Raw genomic sequence first — 25,620 nt, 5'->3', positions numbered from 1 at the left:
CCCAGAGTAATGTATCTACTTTATTGCATCGTTCCAAAATTTACATTTTGTTAGCGGTGTGAAGAGAAAATTCTGCGCCATCCTTCAGAACCTCAAGATCTTTTACGGCAGTTCTTGTGTCTTGATCGGCATTAATAAGACGGAAACTTCGTCCATATTTCTTCAGCTATTTCGTCATTGGCGTAGGATTAATCCAAATCTAAAGCTAATTCTACAGATTGAGAAGTTATCCAAGTCGTTTTGTTCTCTTTTTTTAATAATTCCCTGCAAGTCGCAAGAGTATTAATTTGGTGAATTTTAAGTTTTACTTTATAACTAGCGACAGTGAATCAATTGTTGCCGCTTATAAGGTTTGTATCGTGACACCAGTAGAGGCGTAAGTTAACTTCATCTCTTGCCGATATCATGAACTTGAATGTTTTTAAGTTTACGCTAATATTTGTTCACATAGTATCTAATAGAGATAATAGATAATGGGTTTGTTCAGTGGGGGTTACTCAATAATGAAGAAGCTTTCCCGGATATTGTAAACATTAAAAGAATAATATACAGGGTAAAATCACAACTGATAATGAGCCCGACGGAATTGAAAATGCAACCCACAATACATTTGCGCAAAGATAACGTGGATATTTGTTTTTTGATTGAAAGAAACATAGAACATAGTTAGTTTTGTAAATTTTGACATAAACGTTATTCGCTTGGTTAAATGAAGCTGTGAAAAAACGAAGAGTTTTTGGAAATAGTATATTTCAAACCAAGGTAAGAAAGTGGTTTCTTGCAGACCGCAGGCAAAGATTATAAACCGAGTCGTAGACGAGGTTTGTAAGTGCCTAAGGTCTGCAAGGACACTTTCTTAACAAGGTTTGAATACAATTTTTTTCCCTACCGGCACAACTTTGTTGAAAAAAGTCAAAAAAGATGGTTATATTCGTGATTAAAACGAAAATTGTGAGAATTGAATAGTAGGCTGTGTTATTTGTTTAATTAACTTGTCATCGCATTTGAAGATTTGAGGTTTGTTCGAAAATTTGAAATAAACAGGGTAAAGTAATCTACCTACCTAGCTTATCTGTTTATTTTCCAGATTATATGATTGACCTACCAACTTACTTCATTGAATTGGCTTTCATTTATCAATAACTTATTTCACTTTTGACACTTTTGACATTTGTATTTTGGTACAGTTTTACCATAAACATTTCATGATTAACTTTCTTACCTTAGCGAGAAAGTTGAATTTTCTCACCTCAAATGAGGTATCCACAGCCTACATTTCTAACCGGTAGGGAGAAAAATATTTACCGTTTGCATAAACGCGCAACTTTATTACATTCGCCATAAATCAGGATCATCTCTGTTTTCTCATCATTCGAATCCATTTTAATCGTCATATTTTAATTTTCTCGTAAATGCCAGTTGTGACAAATAAAATTATTGGAAGTAAAGCCATCGTAGATTCATAATTTCATTTTAAAACAATACGATACATACATAAAATAGCCACGTTAACCTTGGAAATGTATTGTGGGTTGCATTGTCAATTCCGTCGGGCTCATTATCACAAGTGAAATACCCTGTATTTATAATGAGATATTAGGATTATAATCCACAAAATAAAAGAATTAATAGTTACGCAACATTAGTTTTAGCTCTGGTTTTATAGTATCGTTGAAGAAAATTAAAAATTGAAACGCTAATAATATTTGTATTTATTATACAGTGTGGAATAAAATGATTTACATCTAGTTACCTTTGTAATTTTTGCACATGTAAATTTTCCTGTACCGCTGTACTTTTTTTTGAAGTGCCGAACTATTAGTTCTGTCAATAAATGTCATCAATTGAATTGACAATTGTTACAATTTACTAAATTGAATTAACAAACGTTGGTGGCCACTTTCAACACTAGCTGTGACTTGCTTTTGTTAGCTCCTTTTTAATTTCAATCGATACTTTGCATTCATATCATCCCTTCGCAATAAATCACATTTGGAATTTTGGAATATTTTGATGTTAGGCTTTCTTTTTTTTTGTAGAGCGGCATTTCGTATTTTACAAGGGTAATGCAAAGGTAACTAGATGTAAATAATTTTATTCCACACTGTAGTTATTTTTCTTCGATAAACTACTCGTAGGTACTGTCTCAAATACCTACCTAGCAAAGAAGTAAACTCGCTGATAAATTCTTCTATTGACGCCACTATTTGAATTTTTGTAAAGGACATAAATGAATTTGACAACATTCAACTATTACTGCAGTTGTGCCAACATGTATCGTCTACAGCTGATACAGGATTCTAGGTATATTTACTGTTCAACCAGTATAAGTCAACAGATATCTTTGGTGGATTTTTGATATGTGAACAGGCTAATTTTGATTATTAATGATTTCTAATTTCAAAATTGTCAATCATATCAATAATTAAACATGTGGCTAATAAAAATTTAGTTTATTTGAAAGAAACATGTTAAATAATCTTTCTTAAACTTTCTGACACCCCATAAAATATTTTTGTCTTTTATCATTTTATTTATTGTAAATTTTACATAAGTACACTTAAAGTCTATTTTTTCCTGGTAGGCGCGTGCGTGCGCATCTCCGAAAGGTAGAATCACATAGCTAAAATTTTTAGCAGGATGCAGGAATTATTAGTATTTTTGGTTGCATATTATCTAGGGGGATCAGTATTTGTGGTTGCATATAAAACTCATGTTTATGATTTAATTTTTGTATAATTTGTAAAATGTAAACAAAAAAGTTTATGAATAAACTCGTGGAAAATTTGATAACAAATATTATATGTACAACATTTTTTATTTTTATTTTATACATACAGGAGTTTAATTGGGTACAAAATAACTCGATACTTTTGGATTCAATCGTTAATTTAAAAAACAAAAATAAAAGAAAATAATCATCAGCGCACTTTTCACTTATTTAATTACACGAGCTTTTTTTTGCCGAAGTAAACTTGACATTTCAATGAGAATTTTGTTGCCTGGCAATTCAACGAAAAAAACTCCCTCTGGCAGTTTTTTGAGTTTAATTGCAGGCAACAAAACTCGAATTATAAATGTAAAGTTTACTTCGACCCAAAAAACAAAAACTTGAGTGTAATTCGGTAAGACAATTTAATGAATACGGAAAAGTACGATGATGCAGACCTACTAGAATCAAACGCTTTCAAAAGTTAGGTTCCGTTTTGTCGCTGGAAAAGTTAGGGCAAACTTTTTTCGCTGTCATAGTGACAAAAACACCGCTGCTTATGGGATTTTTAGTGTATGAATTTAAATTGTCACATACAAAAAATTACAGTGACATCGACAAAAATTGACAGTTCACGTGAAAGCGGCAAAAATTTCATAACATGGACATGGCCTGCTTCGACTACAATCATTTATAATAACCATGTATCTTGCAAGAGAAAAGGAGATATTTTTGATGTTCATCCAATTGAATCATACATTTGCTATCATGTTTCTTCGGTGCCTTTTCTTCCGCCAAGTATCGTTGAATGGTTCTAAATCCACAACCTTCAACACAAAGTAATTAAGCTGTGATTAAACAAAAAAAAATCTGAAATCAATACCAGTATAATCTGCAGTTTTTTCCATTTGATCCGTCTTGGTTAACTCGGCAAAATCCTTGAAGATCCCACGAAATACTTAAACGATCTTTCTTCTCTTCTCTTCTATCTAGATCTTTTCGGCTTGTGAGAAATTTGCTATAAATATGAATTTATGCATTAATAAAAAACTGTTAGGTACTTGCTGTTACCATAAATCCAACTTACGACGTTTATTCGGTGATCGAAATTGAGACATCTTGTTGACATATAAAAACTTCTTAACCTCTAAGAACTAAGACCTGTTTTTTTTAATAAATAAACGGACACAACAGAAAACAGACACGAAACAGAAACAAAACAGACACAAAACACGAACGGAAAAGTAAGACACTATGAAACAAAAATGGCAGCTTGGACCTGATTGACAGTACAGAACACTGTAATATTGCACATTTCTCTAGTGTAAGTAGAAAAATAAAGTAACCAATAGGAAAGTCGCATTTCGTTGCAGGATTTTGTAAATGCGCACGCACGCGCCTACCACGAAAAAATAGACTATAGTACTGTATACATATATAAAAAATTAGTAGTATTATACGAATATAAATTATTTGCGATAAAAAACTGTAAACTTCTAAATACAGGTAGTACCAAATTAAAAAAAAAAAAACAAAATCACAACCTGCACGCTGTTTAGTGGACAATAAAAAAGTAGTGTTATGTTATGTCAATTACATTGTCAATTAGCTATGGCTGACTTCTATTCCTTGAACTGTTCTCAGTTCTGACCACATGACCATAGCACATGACAGCAAACTCTAACTAGCGACCATGGCGAAATGATGAACTGACCGCCTTAAATACTTTTATATGTTTTAAAGACACTGGTAAAGTAAAATATTAGTAAATACAAGATGGTCTGTTTGAGTTGACCACGACCTCCTGTATTATAGCCGGCCTGTTCATTTAATTAAAAATGCATTATGAAAATGTTTCCGAGAAAGAGCCAATTTGCGCCGGTGACGGCGCCACAAAACGGGCGCTTCACTAAAAATAATAATCAATACGCAATATCACAAAGAACAATGACGAACAATAAGGAAAAAATTCACGAATTTAATTTCAAAGCAGCAAAAAACTAAGAGTTTTTTGACTTCAACTTCAAAATGTCATTTGAACAAGAAAAATTGACGGTGACAAAAACTTATAATGCATAACATATACAAAAAGCGTCCGTTTACTAGCGCTCTGCGGGACGGGGGATCACTTAAACTACACTTTTGAACAGGCTGGTTATAAATTATAATACAGGGCTTTGTCCAGTTGTACCATTTAAAAATAAAATTCAGTATTACCAACTCAAACAGTCCTTGATCACCTTGTACTTTGTACTATTTGCGAAAACTACTTTAGCGAAAACTTGTAAAAATGGTTTCCGAGTAATTAAGGCTTCAGTACCACATCTCGTTGCGACTGATCAAACTGCACATTCTTGTTACCAAGTATGACATAACAATGAGCAATCAAATTCTTCAAGGCCAAAGCATCACCCATCGGTTCCGAACTCTCGCACTCTTTAAGCAACTCTATCAATCGAGGCAAAAACTCCTCAGCTTTGTTGATGTCAACTCCAATAACATTTGTCACAAGATCGCCGAGTTCCATCGCGTCAAGGTCAAGACGTTCGCAGATTCTTCTACTGCCGCTCAAGTCCGCGCTCCAGTTTTCCCTACATGCTCTGCAGGTACAGCTCGGAAGCAAATTTTTCTCCCAAAAGTGCACTCGCTCCTGTTTGTTGGAAACGTCGTACCTAAGACTAACAGGGCTCAATGAGCGTACGTGACAGAGAAGCAGTTTTACCCGTAGCGGTTAACAAAACACTGCTCGCCAGTATGGATGGTGTTCAACGCCCTCAAAACCATCGTGTTCCCGTGGTACGTTTTCATCACGTTGGCGCAACACGAATGCGGCAACAGCGAAAAGAACGGATAAGCCCCCAAGCCGAAGTTGGTGGTCCCGCAAAAATCCACCTTCTGGGTGTACTCGTAGATCCTGACGGCGGCGATGGAGTTGTTGCGCAATTGCGTCATCATCACCTCTTTGAAGTTGTCGAGAGTGTCAGAACTGGCGAAAATTCCGCTGAAAAAACTCGTGTGTTGCCAGAGCAAATCGACCACAAGCGAAGTTAAAATGGCCTGGTGGAATAACTCGTAGGTCGAAACCACTTCAGAGTGCGTCAATAGATGCACTTCTTTGTATCTATCGGACTGATAACATTGGTTTAGCTCGTGGCGACGTATCGCGTGTAACTCAGAATAGTCATCTTTGGCCAGAAGCGCGATTTTTAGAGCCAACAAAATCGTGTTGTCAAGCGCGAATTCGCAAATGATGCGGTAACAAATCGACAGCAAAACGACACATTCGTACTTGTGATAACCGGCGGCCTTGTTTCTGCAAGACTCATTGCAAAACAAAGCCACTGTACAGGTGCTGCAAGGGATGGGGTTGTAGCAAAGGTGAAGACAATGGTGACAGTGGTTTTGTCGGTCTGAGACTAACACAGAAGTGTAGGGTTTTTCGATCGCTAGGATCTCGCCGATTTCAATGTCTCTAGTTGCAACAATGAGTGTTCGAGACTCATCCTGTTCACATTTTATGGAGTTATTGGCACACTGAATGAAAGGATTTCTCTCAAAGTGACGTTGTGGTATCATTTCAAAATAATTTCCCAACGAAGAAACCGTTTTTTTCGCCTCTTCTCCCATCTCGCGGTGTTTGTCTTCAAGCTCTTTCACATTGCAATGTTCCAGGCTTCTTTCAATTGCCTTAACATTAAAAAGTGAGGTTATGACAATATAAAATTTGCACTTACTTCTAAACATTGTACAGGCATGTTGAGTTTGAAGAAGCATTCTGCTCTGTTACTGTAAGCTAAAGCTAAAAATCTGTCTGTCTGAGCCGTAGCAAGACACAACGCGTTGCTTTCCAGTGCTTCCCAGTAATTTGCACAATTCAACTTTAATTTGGCATTTTCCATGTGTCTTAAAGCCACATCGTCGTTTTTAGTGTCTTTCATAAATTTTACAAAGTCTCTGGGGTACTTTTTTACATCTTTATAAACAAAATTTACTCTTTCTACATTAGTTTTTAACAAAGTGAATTTATCAAAGTACGAAAATCGGTTAAAACCCGGATTTGATCCTTGTAAACAGTGAAATAAGATTTTCGATACGTCATTGAAGTCGGTGCCACGATGAAGATCCATTTTAGCTGGAAATATACGTTTTTTTAACAGTTACACTAAATAATTAATTTGTACTGCCGCGCTTTTTATTTATTTTTTTTATAATCCCAGAAAACGAGAGCTTAAGCACTTGGGATTGGAGAGTCTTTATTCCAAAAGAGAAAAAAATGATTTTTTACTTCTTTACAATTTATGAAAATTATTTATGGTTTCTAACCTAACATTTGTAAAGTGGATTCTAAAGCTTCATACACACTTATAAAGATGCGTTCACATGTGTTGCTTGAATTAAAAATAAAGGAAGTAGAATCTTTTGAGGTTCATATTAAAAAGGCAACTTCTTTAACACAGTCTGTGCCGCGGTAAGATTCATTTTGTAGAAGCTTTCTGCCTTCCTGCAAGACCTTTACATAAAATGTGGGATCTCTAGTTCCTGGATCATGGTTGCGTTGAATCCTGCTCCTAATGTGTTTCTTTATAAATTCGAGAAAAAACCATGAGAAACCTTTAAAAATTCCTTCTGCATCCTCTTGAGCTCTGAACGTCCATAATTCTTTCAGTAGGTACTATGGCGGACAATAAATTTAGGCCGGCCTGTCATTGAGTTGACATCAAAATGTGAAGCTGGCATTATGTTCAACTAACCCCATTTTCGATTTTTGTCATTCTTGTCATCGTGACAGCGATAATCAAAATTAAAATTGGGAAAAGAAGCGTGCACCAGAGAGAAGTGTTACTACAAATCAGTTATGCTAGTCCGTCATGATCTGTAAGTTACGAAAAGGGCGAAGGAAACGCCAAACAGCTTGAAAACCTTCAGTTTGACAAACTGACACATCAGTCATAATGACAATAAATGGTCGCTTGCATTGACTTTTTTGAAATGTCAGAAATTTGCCGGCCTAAATTATTGTCCGCCATAGTACCTAGATATCAGATTTTGTATCTATTTCAGTAGGTAAAGTCCATTCATTTTGTATTGAACTTTTCAAGGTCAAATAATTTTATTTTTTGGCTTTGTAATTATGTTTTGTAAATAGTGACATGCAGGTAATCACCGTAAACGTTGAATTGAGCATTGCTAAATCACATTATGTTGATTATATGCATGTCACTATTTACAAAACATAATTAGTGCCAAAATTTAAATTATTTGACCTTGAAAAGTTCAATACAAAATGAATGAACTTTACCTATTTCCTACCACATTTGATCAACTTAATTATTTGTTTTCTCTTTTGTTAGGAATTTAAAAAAAACAAACTTTTTTAACTATTTTACCCCACAACCACAATTACCTCAAAACAAAAGTAGAGTAACTCCTTAATCGACGGCACAAGACGATATTTTTGCTGTTTTATTCTCGTAAGAAAACAAACTATTTTCCCCATCATGACTCACATGGATAATTTGTATTGATTTGAAATCGTCTGTGTCCTTTCTCTTGGACTAGTTTTATATCAATTCTTTAAATTGTATGCATTTTAAGAATCACAGCTTTCCATAACAATTCGACTGTTGCTTATGATGAAACTGGTTTGTTCACGAAAAATTTCATTTCTTTGCTTAGAAACAATTTTTTGAAAGAATTTTATTGAAGTATTTCACAAAAACGATGAATAAAAGTAATACATATAATAATAAGGTAGTAATAGTAATATTGTAATATAATTTTAGTAATTATAGTAAATATAAGTAATATAGTAACCTAATAGGCAACATAGTGATATAACAATATAATAAAAGAAAAAAATCATGAAGTTGTTACGAATTATATTTGTCCTCTGTTTCCAAAAATACTGAAGCATTTGTGTAACAAATTCTTAATTTCATGATCGTGTCCTGTTACTCCTGTTGGATACTTTTCTTCTGCTATCTTGGCCAATCTTAAAACTTGTTGCAGTTCATTCCTGGCCTGGTTCATATCTGCACTCATCAACCGGTTCTGAATCGCCAAACTGAAGAAACTCTGCATCTCAGATAATGTTGACCAATTTTCCTGGCATGGGCGACAAGTGCAAATAAAAAAATGAATTGTCATGAAAATTTGCTGGCGAAATCCGAGGGGTGAATTCGCGTAATTTAGCCTAACACAAAACAATTTGTAATTTAAAAACAATAAAGCAAATAAGACCGTATGTACTTACCCATAATTTACAAAACATTGTTCCCCTTTTTTGATGGCGTTAATGGCTCTGAGTACTATAGTATTTCCATGAAAATATTTCCTAACATTTGGCCAGCAAGAATGATTGAACAAATTACAAAATGAATAAATTGCATTACCGATCGTCTCCATTTTCAAGTCAGGGCTTAGTTTGTTAATGTCAACTATGTTAGTTTTAGAAATTAGTACCATAATAAGAAGAATCTCTTTGAGGCGGTCTTCGTTGATGCCACCTTTAAGAAACCTCGTGTGATTCTTAAGCAAGTAGTAAAATTGACACGCTACACTCGTTTCAGCGAGCAAATCGTCTTTGGAGCGTGAGTCCGCGTGAGTCAGTAAATTTGAAATTTCTTTGAACCGATCTGAACGGTACTCTTCATCTGGTCGGTCAGAGTCGGCGTCCCAATTGTTCCATTCATTTCTGGCCACCAGGACCGTTTTCAAAACCACTCTTCTCACAACATCGACAATACTGGAACTGAGCGAGAAGAAAATAGGACACTCGTATTGGTGATAACTGAAAGCTTTGTCTTTGCAATACAAAGTCTGGGTGCACTTGTCGCAAGGTATCGGATTGTAGCAGAGATCCAAACATTCGTGGCAGTGAACGAAAGCATCTTGGAAAGTAATAGACGAGTACGCAGACTCCACCGCCAAGACTTCACCGACTTTGAATCTCGAGTTGCCAAGACGTGTCTTCCCCATTTTACATTTTTTACGATTTTAACACAATTCTTGGCGCTCTGAATGAGAGGATTTCTTTCGCTTTCGGAAATTTTTGGTGGGGGTTGGTAGTACTTCTTCGGTTCTACTTTTTGCACCTCACAGTACCGACGCCTAGCAATTAACTTCGGTTTTAGGTGGTCTGGATATCCGTTCTGGAGCGCCCGTTCGATGTCCTACGGTTAAGCAAAAAATGTACCTACATCTTCAGTTTTTGTTTGGAGCTTTTTACAAAAAAAAAAAATAGTTACCGAAACAACGCTAATACATTTAGTTTATCATTTCAAAAATGAATTGAAGACTATTTTGTATCTGAATAGGTACAAATGCAAATACTTACAGTCAAACATTCTCGATATAAATTGAGCTTAAATAATGCCGCCGACCTGTTGCTATATGCTAATGCTAACACCTCCATACTTTTAGCTGTCATAATACTAGCAGTATAACAATCCAAAGCATTTCTGTAATCATCTAATTGGTAAAAAATGTTTCCTTTTTTTCTGTGTTCCACTGCAGCTGCGTCTCTCTTTTCATCTCTCTTGAACAACCAATCAAGTTTTTTAAAATCGGTAAAGACAAAATTCATGCGCTCCAAATGTGTCTTCAGTGCACCGAATTTCTTCAAATATGTCGGAAAATGGAAACTGCGGTTCTTTGCTAAATGTGCACTAAATCTTAAATAAATATCATCGGCTTGTATCATTTTGATTCTTTACAATCACCACTTCAAACCACAAAAGAATTTTACCGAGTTGTGGGAAACACCCTACGCTTTAAGCAAAATGGCGACGTGAAATGTGAACATCCGTGATGTGAACCAACATGGAACCAACGAACCAACAGATTTGAGTTACTTCAATCAGGGATACCAACCATTTATGTCAGTTTTTCCCCGATGTTGTCAGTTGTCATCATGTCAGGATGGTACAAAATAAATGGTAAATACAAGATGATAACAGCAACGATAAAATTTTAGTAATTCCGCCTGCGACACCGCTGGGCGTTGGGTTTTCCCGTGAGTCTTTCCTTTTATGTTCTCGTCGTGTCGTTTGTCCGTCTATCCCGTCGTGTTTCCGGGGCATGAATGAATGAAAGGGAATGAATAATGCTTTGAGCAGTTTGAGCTGCATTTTAGTTCTTACTCCTACCACAGTAGAGTAAATCTACTGTGCTCCTACGATGGCGACGGTGTGTGGGCTGCTGACCCGTTCCCAGCTTGTTTCCAGCAACCCTCCACCCTCATTCAGACTTGGGCAACAAACAATATTGACATATGTTCCGTGGCAAAAACAAAGAAAAAGGGAAAAGGAAACGAAAAATATCAGAACTAGGTATTGTCTATCTTACAGCGGAAAAAACAAAGAGGAACGAGCCTATGCTAGTAGGTATGGAATGAAAAGTTCGAACAAAATATTGAAAGCACGACATATTTACATTAAGGAGAAACTGATGCACACAACTATGAACTTTGAGAAAAACCATGGTTGCATAATTCAAGTGTGGCCAGTAGCATTGAATCCTGTTCGTAACGTGTTTCTTTCTAAATATGAGAAAAGCCAAAACATTTTTTTTTAATTTCTACTGCATTCTTTTGAGATTTGAATGTCCATAGCTCTTCCAGTACGTACCATCTTTTGTATCTATTTCAGTACATCGTAGGTAGGTACATCGTTTCCTACCATATTTCATCAAATTAATTATTTTTTTGTCTTTAAGTTTAGAATTTTGGTTATAACTACTGGACCTAGGAAATCATTTTGTCAACTATTTTTTGTGAGGAATTAAAAAAAAAGCTTTTTTAACTATGTATTTTGCCCCACTACAACTCGCTCAGAAAAAATAATAATACAATATCTAACTCCTGATTCAACGGCCCAAGACAAAAGTTTTACTATTTTACAATCGTCTTATGTTAGATTTTCCTAAGAAAGCAAACTATTTAATTATTATTCGTCATCATGAATCACTTCACTTGGATAATTTGTATTGATTTGAAATTCTCCGAGTTCTTTCTCTTAACTATTTTTAATCCATATTTTATATCAATTCTTTAAATTAAACCGCAGCCCCTGTAATAATTCGAATGTTACTGATGAAACTAGCTGACCCGACAGACGTTGTCTTGTCCAATCCAAATTTCAATAAATTTATTTGTGATCGTTTTGTGAATTTGTGAAAAGTTATTGGAAATGTGTAATCAAAGTAAAAATGAGAAAAAAAAGATTTATTTTCTTTCATTAAATTTGAAATCACAATGAATCTCAAGGTATTTTATTTACATTTCGATTTCGATTGCAAGAAGAAGGAAACAATCCGATTGGTTTCATTTACCTACAATTTGACAATAAGCTGTCAGATGACATTTGTGCACGTAGCGAAATAAATTGGAATAGAAATTAGAAATAAAACAACTACAATTGTGGACAGATCGCCAAACAACACAAAAGTAATAACAAACGTAATTTTATTTTAATTTGGACTGACATGCGTTTTTCCAGGGTTTTCTCCAAATCTTCCAATAGTTATTTATTTAACGAGTTCGTGTGTAATTTTGGCTTTTTTTGGCATGAGTGGACCAGTTTAAAACTCGAGTGAAAGGAGAGTTTTAAAGGTCCACGAGTGCCAAAAAAGCCCAAATTACACAAGAACGAGTTGAATACAACGTTTTTTTTTTGTTCGACGAGCCCCTTAAAGGTTCCAAATCGCTAAAAATCTTTAAAATTAGCTTGACGTTTCGTTTTGACAAGTTGTCAAATTTATCAAAATCGGTTCACACAGGAGAAAATTCTCAAATTCTGACAGTGTCGAACAAAAAACATTTTTTTAAATTGAAATCATTCAATTGAGTTATTTCCATCCCGGGAGCATATCGAACAAAAAAAAAAAACGAATCAATCAAATATGTCGTTCCTATCGTCGGTTATGATCGAGAGTGCATACAAAAATTTTTTTGAAGTTTGTCCGAATTTTCCGACATTCCTTTGTAATTGTGGCTAATTTTTTACCCGAAAACTTTTCCAAGGCAATAACGAACGAAACAAAAAAAAGAATTACGTATATCCTTCGTTCGAAATCCTGAGTTATGGTCTTGAATTCATACAAAAATCCCATAGAAAAGAGCACTTTCAGTTTTTCCCGAATTATTTTAATTTAGTTTTTCTATTGAGTTATGTGTTTCCATCCCGGAAGCATATCGAACAAAAAAAAATCAATCAAATATGTCGTTCCTATCGTCAGTTATGATCGAAAGTGCATTTAAAAATTATAATTTTTGCAGTTTTTCCGAACTTTCCGACTTTACTTTGTAATTGTTCCGAATTTTTTTTCCTGAAAATTTTTCCAAGACCATAACGAACAAAACAAAAAAATTACGCATATCCATCACAAAAACCCACAGAAAAAAGCACTTTCATTTTTTTCCGAATTTTCCAATTTTCCGGGCAACTTCTCCCATTTTTTTCCATAAAAACCTCAATCGGACTATTACGAATATTAAAAAAAAAATAGCTAAATCGGGCCAGCCGTTCTCAAGTGATGCACTTACCAATCAACAGCCAACAGCATTTCACTTTTATTATATAGACTAGTTTACCTACAAAAAAAAAAAAAATTCTCTGTTCAGAAACAATTTTTTGGAAGAATTTTATTGAAGTATTTCACAAAAACGATGAATAAAACAATAATATGTATAATAAGGTAGTAATAACTACGGAGGGATAGTATACTAATTATCGTAAAATAATTTTAGTAATTTTGTAATAATATAGTAATATATAAGTAATTTATAGATACATAATTGCTGCGATTCTATTTTAAAATTTACCAATATTGCTATATAACAAGGTTGTAGTTGCTATGATATGAAGCTGTTGATTGGTTGGATCTATGCAAAATCAATGTTGTTCAATAACAATATTGTTAAATTTTGAAACAGAATCGCACTAAATAACATAATAAGTAACATAGTGATATAACAATACAGGTGATTCTGAAATAAGTTTGGAAAAAAATAATGGAGTATCCTTGACACAAAATCCTTCTGCGTAAATGACTTTTGGAGGTGAAATCGAAAGGATGGAAATTACCCTATATCCTTGTATTTCCAACGCCTATGAATATTGAAAATTTGTCCGAATTCGTTCACTTCATTGTTACATCAACTCCACAATAAAGTTGTAGATGCAAGTACACTGCTTTGTAAATGTTTCTATGGAAATGATCGAGAGGAGTAAGGTTACGTTTGTGACTGCCGGGCACCTTTGATTATTATTGTTGCTAAACTACCAAGATAATCAGGTAATCATCTTTAACTCAGCAGCGTATTAGCAATTTTGACCAAATTTTCAATCATTTGTATTTCAAAAACGAAAAAACTTTTATAAGAAAATTTTTTTGTCAATGGTTCCTTCTCATCTTCACCAATTACCGGTTATTTTTTCCAAACTTATTTCAGAATCACCCTGTATAATAAAAGAAGAAAAAGTTGTTACAAATTATATTTGTCTTCTGTTTCCAAAAATACTAAAGCATATGCGTAACAGATTTTTGATTTCAGAATCGCGTGCTGTTGGATCCTTTTCTTCTGCTATCTTTAAAAGCTGCTGCAGTTTATTTTTGGCCTGATTTATGTCTGCATTCTTCAATTGCCACTCAGTCCACGCACTGAACAAACTCTCCATTTCAGGTACTGTTGGCCAATTTTCCTGGCATGGTCGACATTTGCAAGTAAAAAAATGAATTTTCATGAGAATTTGCTGGCGAACATCGAGGTTTGAATTCATGTAATTTGGCCTAACACAAAACAATTTATAATTTAAAACAATAAAGGAAATAAGACCGTGCGTACTTACCCATAACTTAGAAAACATTGTTCCCCCTTTTTGATGGCGTTGTTGGCTCTGAGTACTATAGTGGTTCCGTGATTATATCCCATAACATTTGGACAGCAAGAATGATTGAACAAATCACAAAATGAAAAAATTCCCTCCCCGATCTGGCCGATTTTCAGGTCAGAGCTTTGTTCGCAAATGACTATAGCGTGAGACATACAAATGAGTACCATAATAAGAAGAACCTCTTTTAGACGGTCTTCGTTGATGTCACCGTTAAGAAAACTTGTGTGATTTTTAAGTAAATAGTAAAACTGACACGCTACAATCGTTTGACTGAGCAAGTCGTGTTTGGAACGCAAGTGCGTGTGAGTCAGAAAATGGGAAATTTCTTTGAAGCGATCTGAGTGATACTCTTCTTCTGATCGATCAGAGTCGGTGTCGCAATTCTTCCATTCATTTCTGGCCACCAGAACAGTTTTCAACGCCAATCTTTTCGCAAAACGGACAAATTTGGAACTGAGCGCGAACAAAATAAGACACTCGTATTGATGATAACTGAAAGCTTTGTCTTTGCAAGCGGCGTTGCAATACAAAGTCTGGGTGCACTTGTCGCAAGGTATCGGATTGTAGCAGAGATCCAAACATTCGTGGCAGTGAACGGAAGTATCTTCGGAAGTGACAGACGCGTACGCAGACTCCACCGCCAAGACTTCACCGATTTTGATATCTCGAGTTGCCACGACGTGTCTTCCCCATTCTACATTTTTCACGATTTTAACACAATTCTTGGCGCTCTGAATGAGAGGATTTCTTTCGCTTTCGGAAATTTTTGGTGGCGGTTGGTAGTACTTCTTCGGTTCTACTTGTTGCACCTCACAGTACTGACGCCTAGCAATTAACTTCGGTTTTAGGTCGTCTGGATATCCGTTCTGGAGCGCCCGTTCGATGTCCTACGTTAAGCAAAAAATGTACCTACATCTTCAGTTTTTATTTGGAGCTTTTTACAAAAAAAATAATTACCAAAACAACGCTAATACATTTAGGGCCAGTTTATAGAAGCGAAATTAAGTTAATCGTAATCAAATGCGAGATTAACTGAACACGTGATCAGATTGAACCAAACGCAGTTTCGGATTCATGGGTTAATCGCGCATTAAAATTTAATTCGAATTAAATATTTAATTCTCTTTCTATAAACTGGCCCCTAGTTTATCATTTCAAAAATGAATTGAAGGCTATTTTGTATGTGAATATGTATCTACAAATGCAAATACTTACAGTCAAACATTCTCGATATAAATTGAGCTTCAATAATGCCGCCGACCTATTGCCATATGCTAATGCTAACACTTCCACACTTTTAGCTGTCATAATACTAGCAGTATAACAATCCAAAGCATTTCTGTAATCATCTGAGTGGTAAAAAATGTTTCCTTTTTTTCTATGTTCCACTGCAGCTGCGTCTGTCTTTTCATCTATCTTGAATATCGAATCAACTTTTTCGAAATCGGTAAAGACAAAATTCATGCGGTCCAAATGTGTCTTCAGTGCACCGAATTTCTTCAAATATGTCGGAAAATGCAAACTGTGGTTCTTTGCGAAATGTGCACTAAATCTTAAATAAATATCATCGGCTTGTGTCATTTTGATTCTTTACAATCACCACTTCAAACCACAAAAGAATTTTACCGAGTTGTGGGAAACACCTTACGCTTTAAACAAAATGGCGACGTGAACGGTTGATCCTAGATAAAGGTTGATAACGTAGGTTGATAATGAATTTCTTTCTGTAAACGTTTCCTCAATCAGGGATACCAACCAGACTGTTTGGGTCAGTTTTTCCCCGACGTCATAAATGGTACAGGATGGCCGATGACATCAGAGATGACTTTAGGAATTATAAAATGTGAGTCAGAGTGTCGCCAACCTTGAAGTATTAAAAGTAAAATCAAAACAACATGGACCAAACAAAATGACTCATTTTATTAATACGTATAAATAAAACAGTAAAAAAAACAAGAAAGGTGCCAAAAGCGCTTCCGCTGTTTAGGTACATTATGCTCACAAACAATATTACATTGAAATACTTGACATGCTCAAAATAATCCCTGAGTTAATCACAAAACAATCGTGAATTCAAACTGTAAACTTGGGCTGGCATTTTAACACTAAAGGCACATCATCAAACTTCCATTTACTTAAATAAATATATTTCAAGTTATCACCCGTATCTAAAACGTCCGAATTACACAATATGTCGATATTCTGCAACGGCTGCGCTTCTTTAAATATTTTCCTAGCTATGAATTTTTTTAGATACAAGACAGTCGTCTTGGTAGGAACTCTAACAAAAATATGCTTCAGTTGCACTGGATTCAACATTGTGCACTCCAGACACAACGTGATCAGCTCCTCTCTTTCGCCGTCGTCTGGTTCCGGCGACTTCTCTTTGGTTTCTTCACCTATCAACATTTCTTTGGGACAAGGGAGACCTCGTTGTCGATAAAATTCCTGTTCGCGTTCGATCTCGTTTTCTTGCAACCCCGGGACTAGCTTGAACACTATGTCTTGCATGGTACGATCGAAGTTGATGTACTGACGAGGATAGGAATGGTGGATGACTATGTCGCACGTGGGGCATGTTGTGTTCGCTTCCAAATGCTTGATAAGGCAACTTTTGCAGAAGGTGTGAAGGCATTCGGTGATGGCAGTGGCGTCGATTAGGTAACCTTTGCATATGTTGCAAATTATGTATGGATTCAAGCTCTTCAGCTTGATTTTTCTATCCATTTTAGAGAAATGTGACATAACCTACAAACGTCAAACTAGGTCAATATTGAACCGAACTCTATTTAATTAATTCTTACACAAAATGGATATTTCGACTTGCATTAGGCGGAATGAGTCGACAAAAAGTAAGTAAAGATGGACTAGCTGAAAAAACACCCAAAAAGTCGAATATCACAGAACTTTTTTTCTAATAAAATCGCTGCCCTGGTGACGGCTTTTCTTTCCCTAACATCGTTCACGTGTTATATATTTTAGGTTTATAATCTTTATTACTGCCATTACAGCACCAATATTACAACGTTTACGTTTTTATTTACGTTCCCTCCCCCACGCAAACTATTTTTATGCTACGAACAGCGAACATGACATATCTAGGTCATCAGTGTTGTTAAGTAATTCAGACCGTAATGTGTTTTTTTAAGAACCGATTTTGCGAAGTTTACGTGGCCGTTCTCGTTTAGAGTAAGATTTCCTAATAAAAATTTCATTTGAGACATTTTTCATTTAAAATTCGTTCCAGCAGTGTCAATTGTCGATAAGTCAGGGAGCGATTTTGACATTGAAGTGACACTTTTGTAAACAGAAATGTTCTTGAATTGCGGTTCAAAGTGTATGTTTCTGTTACCTATATAACTGAATAATTCACGATAATACTTGTACAAACAGAAAACCCGTAAAAATGGCGAGCATGTCACGAAAATTGGTGAACGTGTTGCGGGTCCAACTTAACCTCAAATCCTGCCACCGTCACAACAGCAGCGCTTCCAAGCTGGTCTACTCCGAACACGGAGACCCTATTAAGGTGATTCAGAGGGAAACAGAGCCCCTCGCGGACCCCAAGTCGGACGAGGTCCTGGTGAAAATGTTAGCTTCCCCCGTGAACCCTGCCGACATCAACACAATCCAAGGCAAGTACCCCGTGCGACCCCCGCTACCAGCTGTTCCCGGCAACGAGGGTGTCGGCGAGGTGGTGCGAGTGGGTCCGGGCGTGACCGACTTAAAAGAGGGAGACCGTGTGGTTCCCCTGGTGAACGCTCTAGGAACCTGGCGCACTCACACTCTACTCTGCAAAAATAACGTTCTGAAAGTTCCTAAAAAACTGGGGTTGGTCGAAGCGGCCACCCTCACGGTCAACCCCTGCACGGCGTATCGAATGCTGCGCGACTTCGTCGATTTAAAACCGGGCGACACTGTCATTCAAAACGGGGCCAATTCGGCTTGTGGACAGAACGTGATACAAATCTGCAGGGCCTGGGGCCTCAGAAGTGTGAACATAGTGAGAGACAGGGCCGGAATAGACGAGTTGCGTGGCTTCCTCAAGGACATAGGAGCCAACTATGTTCTGACCGAAGAAGAACTCAGGAAAACCGATATTTTTAAAAGTAAAGAGATCGAGAGGCCCAAACTGGCGCTGAACTGCGTAGGGGGACAGAATGCTTTGGAAATCTTGAGACACTTGCAGAAGGGGAGCACGATGGTGACGTACGGCGGGATGTCCAGAGAACCCGTGATGATTCCAACGTCCGCACTCATTTTTAAGGACTTGAGGATCAAAGGGTTTTGGATGACGGAATGGTCGAAACGCAATGCGGACAGCATCGACAGATTCGAGATGTTTGAAGAGCTGATCTCGATGATGACCAATAACGAACTACAAGGGCCCGCATTTAAGATGGTCAGTTTTGACCAATACAAGGAGGCCTTGATGAACACTATGACCATCAAGGGGATGATAGGAAAAAAATATATTTTAGAGTTTAAATGAGTTGATTGTTGTTGTTGTTGTTTAATAGACTGATAAGTCGAACAAATAAATAATTGATAATAAAAAAAATTCCGCACGTTGCATTCAACCGCATTTTCCAGTTGTACATGTTTTATGGAGGAATAAATATTTTTGCGTAGTAAATGATATGTTTTTGAGCGAGCAGACCCAATGACATTTTTTACTGTGCAGCAATGCAAAAAGCAAGACGATGCGCGTTCATACGTTGCTAATTAAATATTTGCGTACGTAGGCAACTTGTGTTGCATGCGGGGGTATATAAAGTTGCAGATGTTCTTACCTGTACAGTTAAGAACTGGATGGTGTCGAATTTTATCTTGGGCTATTAACAGTCTCGAGACAAGCAGGTAGAAACGGAATTTTTTATTTCATTCCTCAGTGACCACCAATTAAAAAACAAAACGTTCGCACACCTTTTTCCCGACCCAAAATTCGCCTGGCGACGATGCAAAATCGACAACAACCGCATAAACCCACATTTGGACTGCATACGGAGTGTCCACGATCGTAATTCACAAGTTCGAACATAATCTCCCCCTTGATCGATTCCTCGGCTATTAATAAACGTGTAACGGCGGCACAAACAACGTCGACAACACTAGATGGTAGATAATCTCTGATAGATTTTATAATAACTCTTCGAGGGAAAAATCATAATCGAACCGCCGTAATTGCGGGGTGCGACTGGCCGCGTTAAAAATTTAAATACAATTATTTTCGGAAAAATGTCGACCGTTCAATCTGATTTGGCGCGGTGATTCCCACAGCGCAAGATCGCATCGGAGGAATTTTTCCGGCTTGGTAATTTTGAAAATAGCTGCGGCTCGAAAGGAAAATGTCCTTGGATCACACCTGTGCTTAATTGCGGCATTGTTCGAGCGCGATAAATCACCGACGCTGCGCTATTTATTGTCAACGTTTTGTTCGGGAAAGCGGGCTGGCTGTAATTAAATCCGCGGCCTTTTTCGCGGCGTAAATTTATCCGGTGTCAGGTCTTAATTGGAAACCCACCAGTGCCATTACGTCCCTCGTGACATCTTTCAAATTCCAAATTGTGACGTGTTTTGCGACATTTGTCACCGGCATGATGTCTCTGGAGAAGCTGGCCAACGCGCACATAAGAAACCGCGCAGAGTACACTCAGTTGTCCACGGAACTGAGCAGGCTGGAGAAGGAGAAGCGCAACGAGCTCAGAATGTTCAATAACGAAATACAGAGATTCAAGGCGAGGTACTCCAAGACGAACTTCAACACAGACTCTCCCGAGGTATACAGCAGAGTGCTCAGAGGCTCAAAGTCTTCACTCTGCAGAGCTTTATAGACTAAAATTGCTAATTAGTTATTTTTATCTATACTTAAGTACAAGTCAAAAAAAATGTCCAAAGATTATCCTTTCTAAAAAGGCGCCATTGAGATCTTTCGTATCAAGTAGCCGAAGTCTATTCTTTCTTTTGGTATCCACTAATGAGGTGTTCTTCCACAATCCAGGTGGAGAATTTTTCTTATTAACAAAACTTCTTCAAAATGACGTTTTTTTCCTTTTTAATAAAAATGATGCCTCGGTCTCACTGCAGTGCATACGAATGCACCATGCCTCGGGTCGTTTCTCCCCGAAAGCGCAGCTGGGCTCCCAAATTACCCGAACCACAATAAGAAGAGGATCGAGCCGCCGGTCCGATCTTCGACCAGGTTGTTTTTTCATTTGATCGACGTTATCGCGCTTCGGTCTGACAGAGGTCGAGGGGAAATGATTCGGGGAACTTACCGAATTTAATGCCGTTGCAGGCGTCCAACGTGAAGATGTACGAAACACACAATCCAGGGTTCTGTTACAAGAGGAACGGCGAACACCGACTCCAGCAAATCCTCGAGGTACCGCCGCCGGTGGACTTTGAGGTAATCGCTGACATTTCTAAAGTCAATTCAAAAATCAAAAAACCACCATCTGTTGCTTTAGGTTGGTAAAATTTAAAAAACCCTAGGTAGATATTTTTTCATACTATATTGGTAACTAAAGTCTGTCCACTCATAGATTGCTTGACATAAATGTTACTAAAAACGTTCACTTACGCTATAACAAATAGATCCGGCGCGAAATTAAAAAAAATGGAAAGAGCAGGTTTACACGTGATGTTTTATTGTTATTCTGCATGTTTGCACTTAGGAAAGACGAAAGAAAACTTCAGTACAGTAGGAGTAATATATTAGGTTTTATTAATACAGGGTATTTCACGAGTAATAATGTGCCCGACGGAATAAAAAATGCAACCCACAATACATTTTCGAATTTCCGAAAAAGCTGGCTATTGAAATTAAAATATCAAGCTTTTTTCGGAAATGGCTAAACACAAGCAAGAGATTATTTAATGTGTACAGTCGCGAGCAATAAATTTTGGTCGTCAAGGTCATTCTTTGACGCAATCGAAAATGCTCCATTGTAAAACAGTCGTAAATATGATAACCTATCATCATGTTGTATGACATTAATTGTCATTTTTTTCTCAATTTTTTGACACTTTGTTGACGTGAGCATAATCAGGCAGGGATTTTTTTTAAATTTGTGACAATCTAACCAAATTTTGAAATGACATTGACGACCAAAATTTATTGCTCGCCACAGTACTACTATTTAATGCATGAACAAAAATTACCTCTGTATCATTTTCGATGTTTGGAATGTCACTTAAAGTGTTCATAATGCTAGATTCTTGAGGCACGCACTTCACAAATTTAAAAAAAATCAACAAAAAATCGCAACGGAACAGATTAAAACAGCAACACGATCAAAACGAATAACTTTTAAAACCAGAGAATCGCAAAACAAAGCTCTAAAGATGAAAAATCGCAATGCTTAAACCACTTGACAGAACTGACAATTTCAAATTTGAAATGTCATATAATTTATTTTTCGCGTGGGTTTTATAACAACCAATGAGAATCAGTGGCGTGAATGCTTCAAGATATTACCAACACAATCTATGATACTTTGTTAATATTTTAATGTTGTGGTTTGGGGATTTTGTTATCTAAGGATATTTAAAAAAATGCATTGTATCAGTGGACGTAGTCTATAAATTATGACATTTATTTGATTCAAAATAAAATTCAATTGCTTTGAATTTCGTTCATATTGTTTTATTAGCAGCACGTTTCATTTATTTATTGATTCTTATTATTTTTAATATTTTTACTTAAACATTCCCAGAAAAACAAGACACTTAATAAACATTTAACCTCAAAATTACAAGTCTCACCAAATTTTACACTAGACAGCGTTGCCGATAGTAATTATCGAGGAAAATGCGACGTTGCTGGTTTTTTGATTTTTGAATGCACTTTAGTGTGCCCTTCAAATTGTTTTCACGTGAATTTCCGGTCTCGCGTCGCTGCTTTTTCCTTTCCACCACAATTAGCATACCACGACAGCTGTCAAAGCCAAAAACTGACTCGGTTTTATTTTTATATGTAAAATGCCGCGACAGACAAAAATAACGCGATTTGAAATTTTAAACGGCAGACCTACCGTGACAGCTGTTTGCTTAAACGGCACCAAAGTAGCTCATTTGACTTGTTAAGTAAAGCATTTTTGACAGACAAAGATTGTCATGTTAATCGCGAGCGATTCAATAATTGCAGCAATTTATTTTATATTGGACAAAATCATAAAAATCGATCAAGCATTTTAATATTTATAAAATTATAATGAGCCTCGTTCGAAAAAACTGCCGCGATAGAAAGTTCATTTTTTTGCAAATCAAACCATTTCACTTTCATTATTCGAACTTCAAAATTGCAAATTAAATTTTTTCAGGTGTTTATGAGTTCATAGAACCGCATTATGCAAATAAATGTTTCAGCATCTTTTTTTGACTTTCAAACACCTGCAAGCCGGCATTTCTATGTAATGGCGCTAAAATCTAAACTGGATAATTTATTTTCGGAAAGTTGTCACTTCAGTTGAGTCGGCAAGAATTTGTGTATGTGTGCAGTGAACAAAGAGTGGAAAGTTAGGCTCATTTCCGGAGAAACTGAAAGGGTCAATAAAGTTTTATGCTCAGTAAAACACGCCAATATTGACTTGACAGATGTTTCTCTCAACATATACAGCGTGAAGCGAGACTGGGAATGCTATTTTTCATACCAGTCCTTGTGTTAATTTTTTTTCTAAAGCATCTTCATTTCTTGCTTTTTACCGATGGCGAGGTGGACATCGAGAAACTTCTTTGTCTTCATTTGCTCTCCTCTCACGAGACCGACCATCTGACACCTCCGAGGCGCCCTCGAACCACCACCTCCATGAAGAAAGATTCTCCATTGGAGCAACTCATTGAAAGGTCCAAAGAGAATCCCAAAGAAGCCGTCTTAGCCGCAGTTTTACCAACGTACGTCCTCGGTACGCAACTGACGAGTTCATCATCTTGCGGGGCAATAACCCAGACGCAATTGCAGACGTTAACAAAGGAAACCCCAAACGAACTCTGATCGACGAGCGACTGTCGGCGCGACTCTTAGTCAACGAGAAAATTCTTGAGCTGATCATGACAGTGATCACGGCACTGGAACATTCCAATCCTGAAAAAGTTCGACACTTGATCAGCATAGCGGATGATCCCAGCAGCCTGAAAAGGATCTTCAGGAAGCAGCACATTCAGGACTTCGTGATGACGTTGAAAGATCACTCTCTAGTGAACAGGTTGTGTTGGTCGCGATGAAATTACAATCTGACGGTGTTTACAGTTGCAGTTCTTTTATTTTGACGCAACCATCGAAGCTCAAGCCCAACCACATCGAAATCAGAACTGCTAGTGGAGCTTTGGAAGATCTGGTCAGATTCATCCGTTCCAACGTCTTACAGTTTCCTAACAGGAGCAGTTTCAACATCTTGGAAGTAGAGTCCAGAGAGTTGGTTTCTATCCAGCACACTCCTCTGCTGTCGAAGAGCAGTCAAGCCAGTTCGAGAACATCTGGTTCGACGACTAGACCGGAATCGCGCAAAGATTCCAGCAGCAATGAGAGTACTCCACGATTTCGCCGCAACAGTATCAACTTCGTCGAGAAGAACATCGCGTCGATTCCCAAGTACAAGAAGTCAACGGAAGAAGAGTCTCCACAACCTAGACCTAAGAGAGTTCGGAGGAGCAGCGTCGACTCCGCCAGAGGGTCCAAGACGAGCAGTCGGACGAGCACCGACATCGGCAAGAAGAATGTTGGCACGAAACAGTGAGTTCAATTGAAATTCTTGTCTCATTGCTGGACAATCACGTACAATTCGGTATGCAAGGTTGAACTGTTGGTTTTACATCGATCGCGTCCCGACCGGCGATGAATGCTGATTTCTTTTCCAGAGAACAAGCAAAGAACAAACAGAACGAGGAACTCGTTAAGGTCCATCTGAAGCAGACGACGTGTCCGGCGTGCATGGAGAAATGGAAGATCCCTCTGCCGACGCCCAAGGTGTGCAAAGTTGCGAAGATCACCGTCGAGTCCGGCGGGTCTTCGGAGCGGGTGATTCCCAACCCGGTCATCAAGACCAACAGCATGCACAGGATATCGATGCTGATCGAGAGGGAGCAGTACAAACTGGACACATACGACAGGAAGTACACCAACGCCAGCAACACATCGAATCTGAGCCAGAACAAGAAAAGAGGGAGTGTCCAGCGCAGCTCGCTGGATCTGGTGGCCCTCAACGTCTTGGACTTGGAGAAGATCCGGCAGGAGATCAGGGAGAAGGAAACGAAGAAGAAGCTGGAGAAGTTCTTGGGGGACTGACACAACGCCACAAAGTTGTGGCGAACATCTGTTTTAGGCTAATCTCAAACAAATTGATCGCACTTTCACAATTTCGACCGAATTTTGATTGTTTGCATACCATGTGATTTTTTGTCTGGCTGTGTAATCAAAAACTTTCACTTTTTTGTGTATTCCATCGACGGCAACCCGTTATTAACTTAATTTATATGTAGTTTTGACATTATTGGAATTGGGAGCGGATTAGAAAATAATCCTGCAGAATATTCCAATTACGAAAAAGAAATTGCAGTGTCACCGTTTACCTACAATTATTCTCTGGAAACGTTTCGATGCAATTACACTGACTTACTGCCTTTCCTTTAGATGAATTGTTTAATTAACCGTTCAAATTCGATTTGAGACCGTCATAAAGAAAACTTTCCAATAAGAGAGCTGCACAAGGGTCATCTCTCTTTATGATTCGCCGAACTTACCGTTACGAATTTGGCTTTTTTTGTTGAGGAGGCGGTAAATTATTGATTTGCAAAGGTAAATATGGAATTCGTACAAATTTGACAAGTCTCGGTTTATCACTTTCGATAAATTATGTAAAACTTTTAACGAACGACAGGCGTAACGAAAACGTGACTCCAGTGATTTTTGCTAATCGTTTGCTAAGCACGACGAAAAATTACCAACAAATAAATTAATGTTCGATTGTGCTGGTCGACACTGATTGCCGAGGATACAGTCGGTGTACGGGATTTTTT

General features: G+C 37.3%; 5 protein-coding genes and 2 long non-coding RNA genes across 12 annotated transcripts; 3 read left to right on the top strand and 4 right to left on the bottom strand.

Moving 5' to 3' along the window:
• Nucleotides 1-4: 4 nt before the first annotated feature.
• On the bottom strand, nt 5-1,285 carry LOC138139307 (uncharacterized). Its single transcript, XR_011162267.1, has 2 exons — nt 1,064-1,285; nt 5-264 (listed from the first exon to the last, which is right to left on the bottom strand). It is a non-coding gene; the product is annotated as an uncharacterized lncRNA (long non-coding RNA).
• Nucleotides 1,286-2,510: 1,225 nt separating this feature from the next.
• On the bottom strand, nt 2,511-7,080 carry LOC138139296 (N-lysine methyltransferase SMYD2-B-like). Of its 4 annotated transcripts, none has more exons than XM_069059518.1 (6): nt 7,034-7,080; nt 6,445-6,842; nt 5,433-6,397; nt 3,782-5,388; nt 3,594-3,728; nt 2,800-3,537 (listed from the first exon to the last, which is right to left on the bottom strand). In XM_069059518.1, the coding sequence occupies exons 1-4, from the start codon at nt 7,038-7,040 to the stop codon at nt 5,016-5,018; spliced, it is 1,743 nt and encodes a 580-aa protein (XP_068915619.1). In that variant the 5' UTR covers nt 7,041-7,080; the 3' UTR covers nt 2,800-3,537; nt 3,594-3,728; nt 3,782-5,015. The 4 variants fall into 4 exon arrangements, with proteins under 4 accessions (XP_068915620.1, XP_068915619.1, XP_068915622.1 ...); XM_069059521.1 differs by having other exon boundaries at nt 3,798-5,388; nt 7,034-7,071; XM_069059520.1 differs by lacking the exon at nt 7,034-7,080 and adding an exon at nt 6,892-7,033 and having other exon boundaries at nt 3,798-5,388.
• On the top strand, nt 7,027-8,954 carry LOC138139306 (uncharacterized). The gene is made up of 2 exons (XR_011162266.1): nt 7,027-7,178; nt 8,720-8,954. It is a non-coding gene; the product is annotated as an uncharacterized lncRNA (long non-coding RNA).
• LOC138139304 (N-lysine methyltransferase SMYD2-like) lies at nt 8,575-9,830 on the bottom strand. Its single transcript, XM_069059531.1, has 2 exons — nt 8,964-9,830; nt 8,575-8,903 (listed from the first exon to the last, which is right to left on the bottom strand). Exons 1-2 carry the CDS (start codon nt 9,686-9,688, stop codon nt 8,588-8,590), a joined length of 1,041 nt encoding a protein of 346 aa, XP_068915632.1. The 5' UTR covers nt 9,689-9,830; the 3' UTR covers nt 8,575-8,587.
• A 4,359-nt stretch (nt 9,831-14,189) lies between these two features.
• On the bottom strand, nt 14,190-16,320 carry LOC138139299 (SET and MYND domain-containing protein 4-like). The gene is made up of 3 exons (XM_069059525.1): nt 15,820-16,320; nt 14,560-15,491; nt 14,190-14,500 (listed from the first exon to the last, which is right to left on the bottom strand). Exons 1-3 carry the CDS (start codon nt 16,183-16,185, stop codon nt 14,203-14,205), a joined length of 1,596 nt encoding a protein of 531 aa, XP_068915626.1. The 5' UTR covers nt 16,186-16,320; the 3' UTR covers nt 14,190-14,202.
• Nucleotides 16,321-17,400: 1,080 nt separating this feature from the next.
• LOC138139302 (enoyl-[acyl-carrier-protein] reductase, mitochondrial) lies at nt 17,401-19,240 on the top strand. Of its 3 annotated transcripts, none has more exons than XM_069059530.1 (3): nt 17,401-17,793; nt 17,855-17,941; nt 17,998-19,240. In XM_069059530.1, the coding sequence occupies exon 3, from the start codon at nt 18,011-18,013 to the stop codon at nt 19,094-19,096; it is 1,086 nt and encodes a 361-aa protein (XP_068915631.1). In that variant the 5' UTR covers nt 17,401-17,793; nt 17,855-17,941; nt 17,998-18,010; the 3' UTR covers nt 19,097-19,240. The 3 variants fall into 3 exon arrangements, with proteins under 3 accessions (XP_068915631.1, XP_068915630.1, XP_068915629.1); XM_069059529.1 differs by having other exon boundaries at nt 17,852-17,941; XM_069059528.1 differs by having other exon boundaries at nt 17,402-17,793; nt 17,852-19,240.
• A 730-nt stretch (nt 19,241-19,970) lies between these two features.
• Nucleotides 19,971-25,050, top strand: LOC138139298 (uncharacterized). Its single transcript, XM_069059524.1, has 6 exons — nt 19,971-20,384; nt 20,903-21,013; nt 23,288-23,510; nt 23,567-23,810; nt 23,855-24,337; nt 24,463-25,050. The coding sequence occupies exons 1-6, from the start codon at nt 20,202-20,204 to the stop codon at nt 24,887-24,889; spliced, it is 1,671 nt and encodes a 556-aa protein (XP_068915625.1). The 5' UTR covers nt 19,971-20,201; the 3' UTR covers nt 24,890-25,050.
• The last annotated feature ends 570 nt before the right edge of the window (nt 25,051-25,620 follow it).

The sequence above is a fragment of the Tenebrio molitor genome, chromosome 9 (genome assembly GCF_963966145.1).
Source record: "Tenebrio molitor chromosome 9, icTenMoli1.1, whole genome shotgun sequence".
Classification (NCBI taxonomy): domain Eukaryota; kingdom Metazoa; phylum Arthropoda; class Insecta; order Coleoptera; family Tenebrionidae; genus Tenebrio; species Tenebrio molitor.
The sequence above is the reverse complement of the archived record's forward strand: the minus strand, read 5'-3'. Positions and strand labels throughout refer to the sequence as shown.

Coding starts and splice junctions, on each gene's coding strand:
- LOC138139304 (XM_069059531.1), bottom strand. CDS start 9,688: ATGGGGAAGACACGTCTTGGCAACTCGAGATTCAAAGTCGGTGAAGTC. Junction 8,904..8,963: donor CAATGTTTTGTAAATTATGG/GTAAGTACATAC, acceptor GTTTTGTGTTAG/GCTAAATTACGCGAATTCAC.
- LOC138139296 (XM_069059519.1), bottom strand. Junction 6,398..6,444: donor TGCCTGTACAATGTTTAGAA/GTAAGTGCAAAT, acceptor TTTAATGTTAAG/GCAATTGAAAGAAGCCTGGA. Junction 5,389..5,432: donor TGTTTTGTTAACCGCTACGG/GTAAAACTGCTT, acceptor GAGCCCTGTTAG/TCTTAGGTACGACGTTTCCA.
- LOC138139302 (XM_069059530.1), top strand. CDS start 18,011: ATGGCGAGCATGTCACGAAAATTGGTGAACGTGTTGCGGGTCCAACTT.
- LOC138139299 (XM_069059525.1), bottom strand. CDS start 16,185: ATGACACAAGCCGATGATATTTATTTAAGATTTAGTGCACATTTCGCA. Junction 15,492..15,819: donor TATATCGAGAATGTTTGACT/GTAAGTATTTGC, acceptor TGCTTAACGTAG/GACATCGAACGGGCGCTCCA. Junction 14,501..14,559: donor CAATGTTTTCTAAGTTATGG/GTAAGTACGCAC, acceptor GTTTTGTGTTAG/GCCAAATTACATGAATTCAA.
- LOC138139298 (XM_069059524.1), top strand. CDS start 20,202: ATGATGTCTCTGGAGAAGCTGGCCAACGCGCACATAAGAAACCGCGCA. Junction 21,014..23,287: donor CGCCGCCGGTGGACTTTGAG/GTAATCGCTGAC, acceptor TTTTTTCTAAAG/CATCTTCATTTCTTGCTTTT. Junction 23,811..23,854: donor GATCACTCTCTAGTGAACAG/GTTGTGTTGGTC, acceptor CGGTGTTTACAG/TTGCAGTTCTTTTATTTTGA.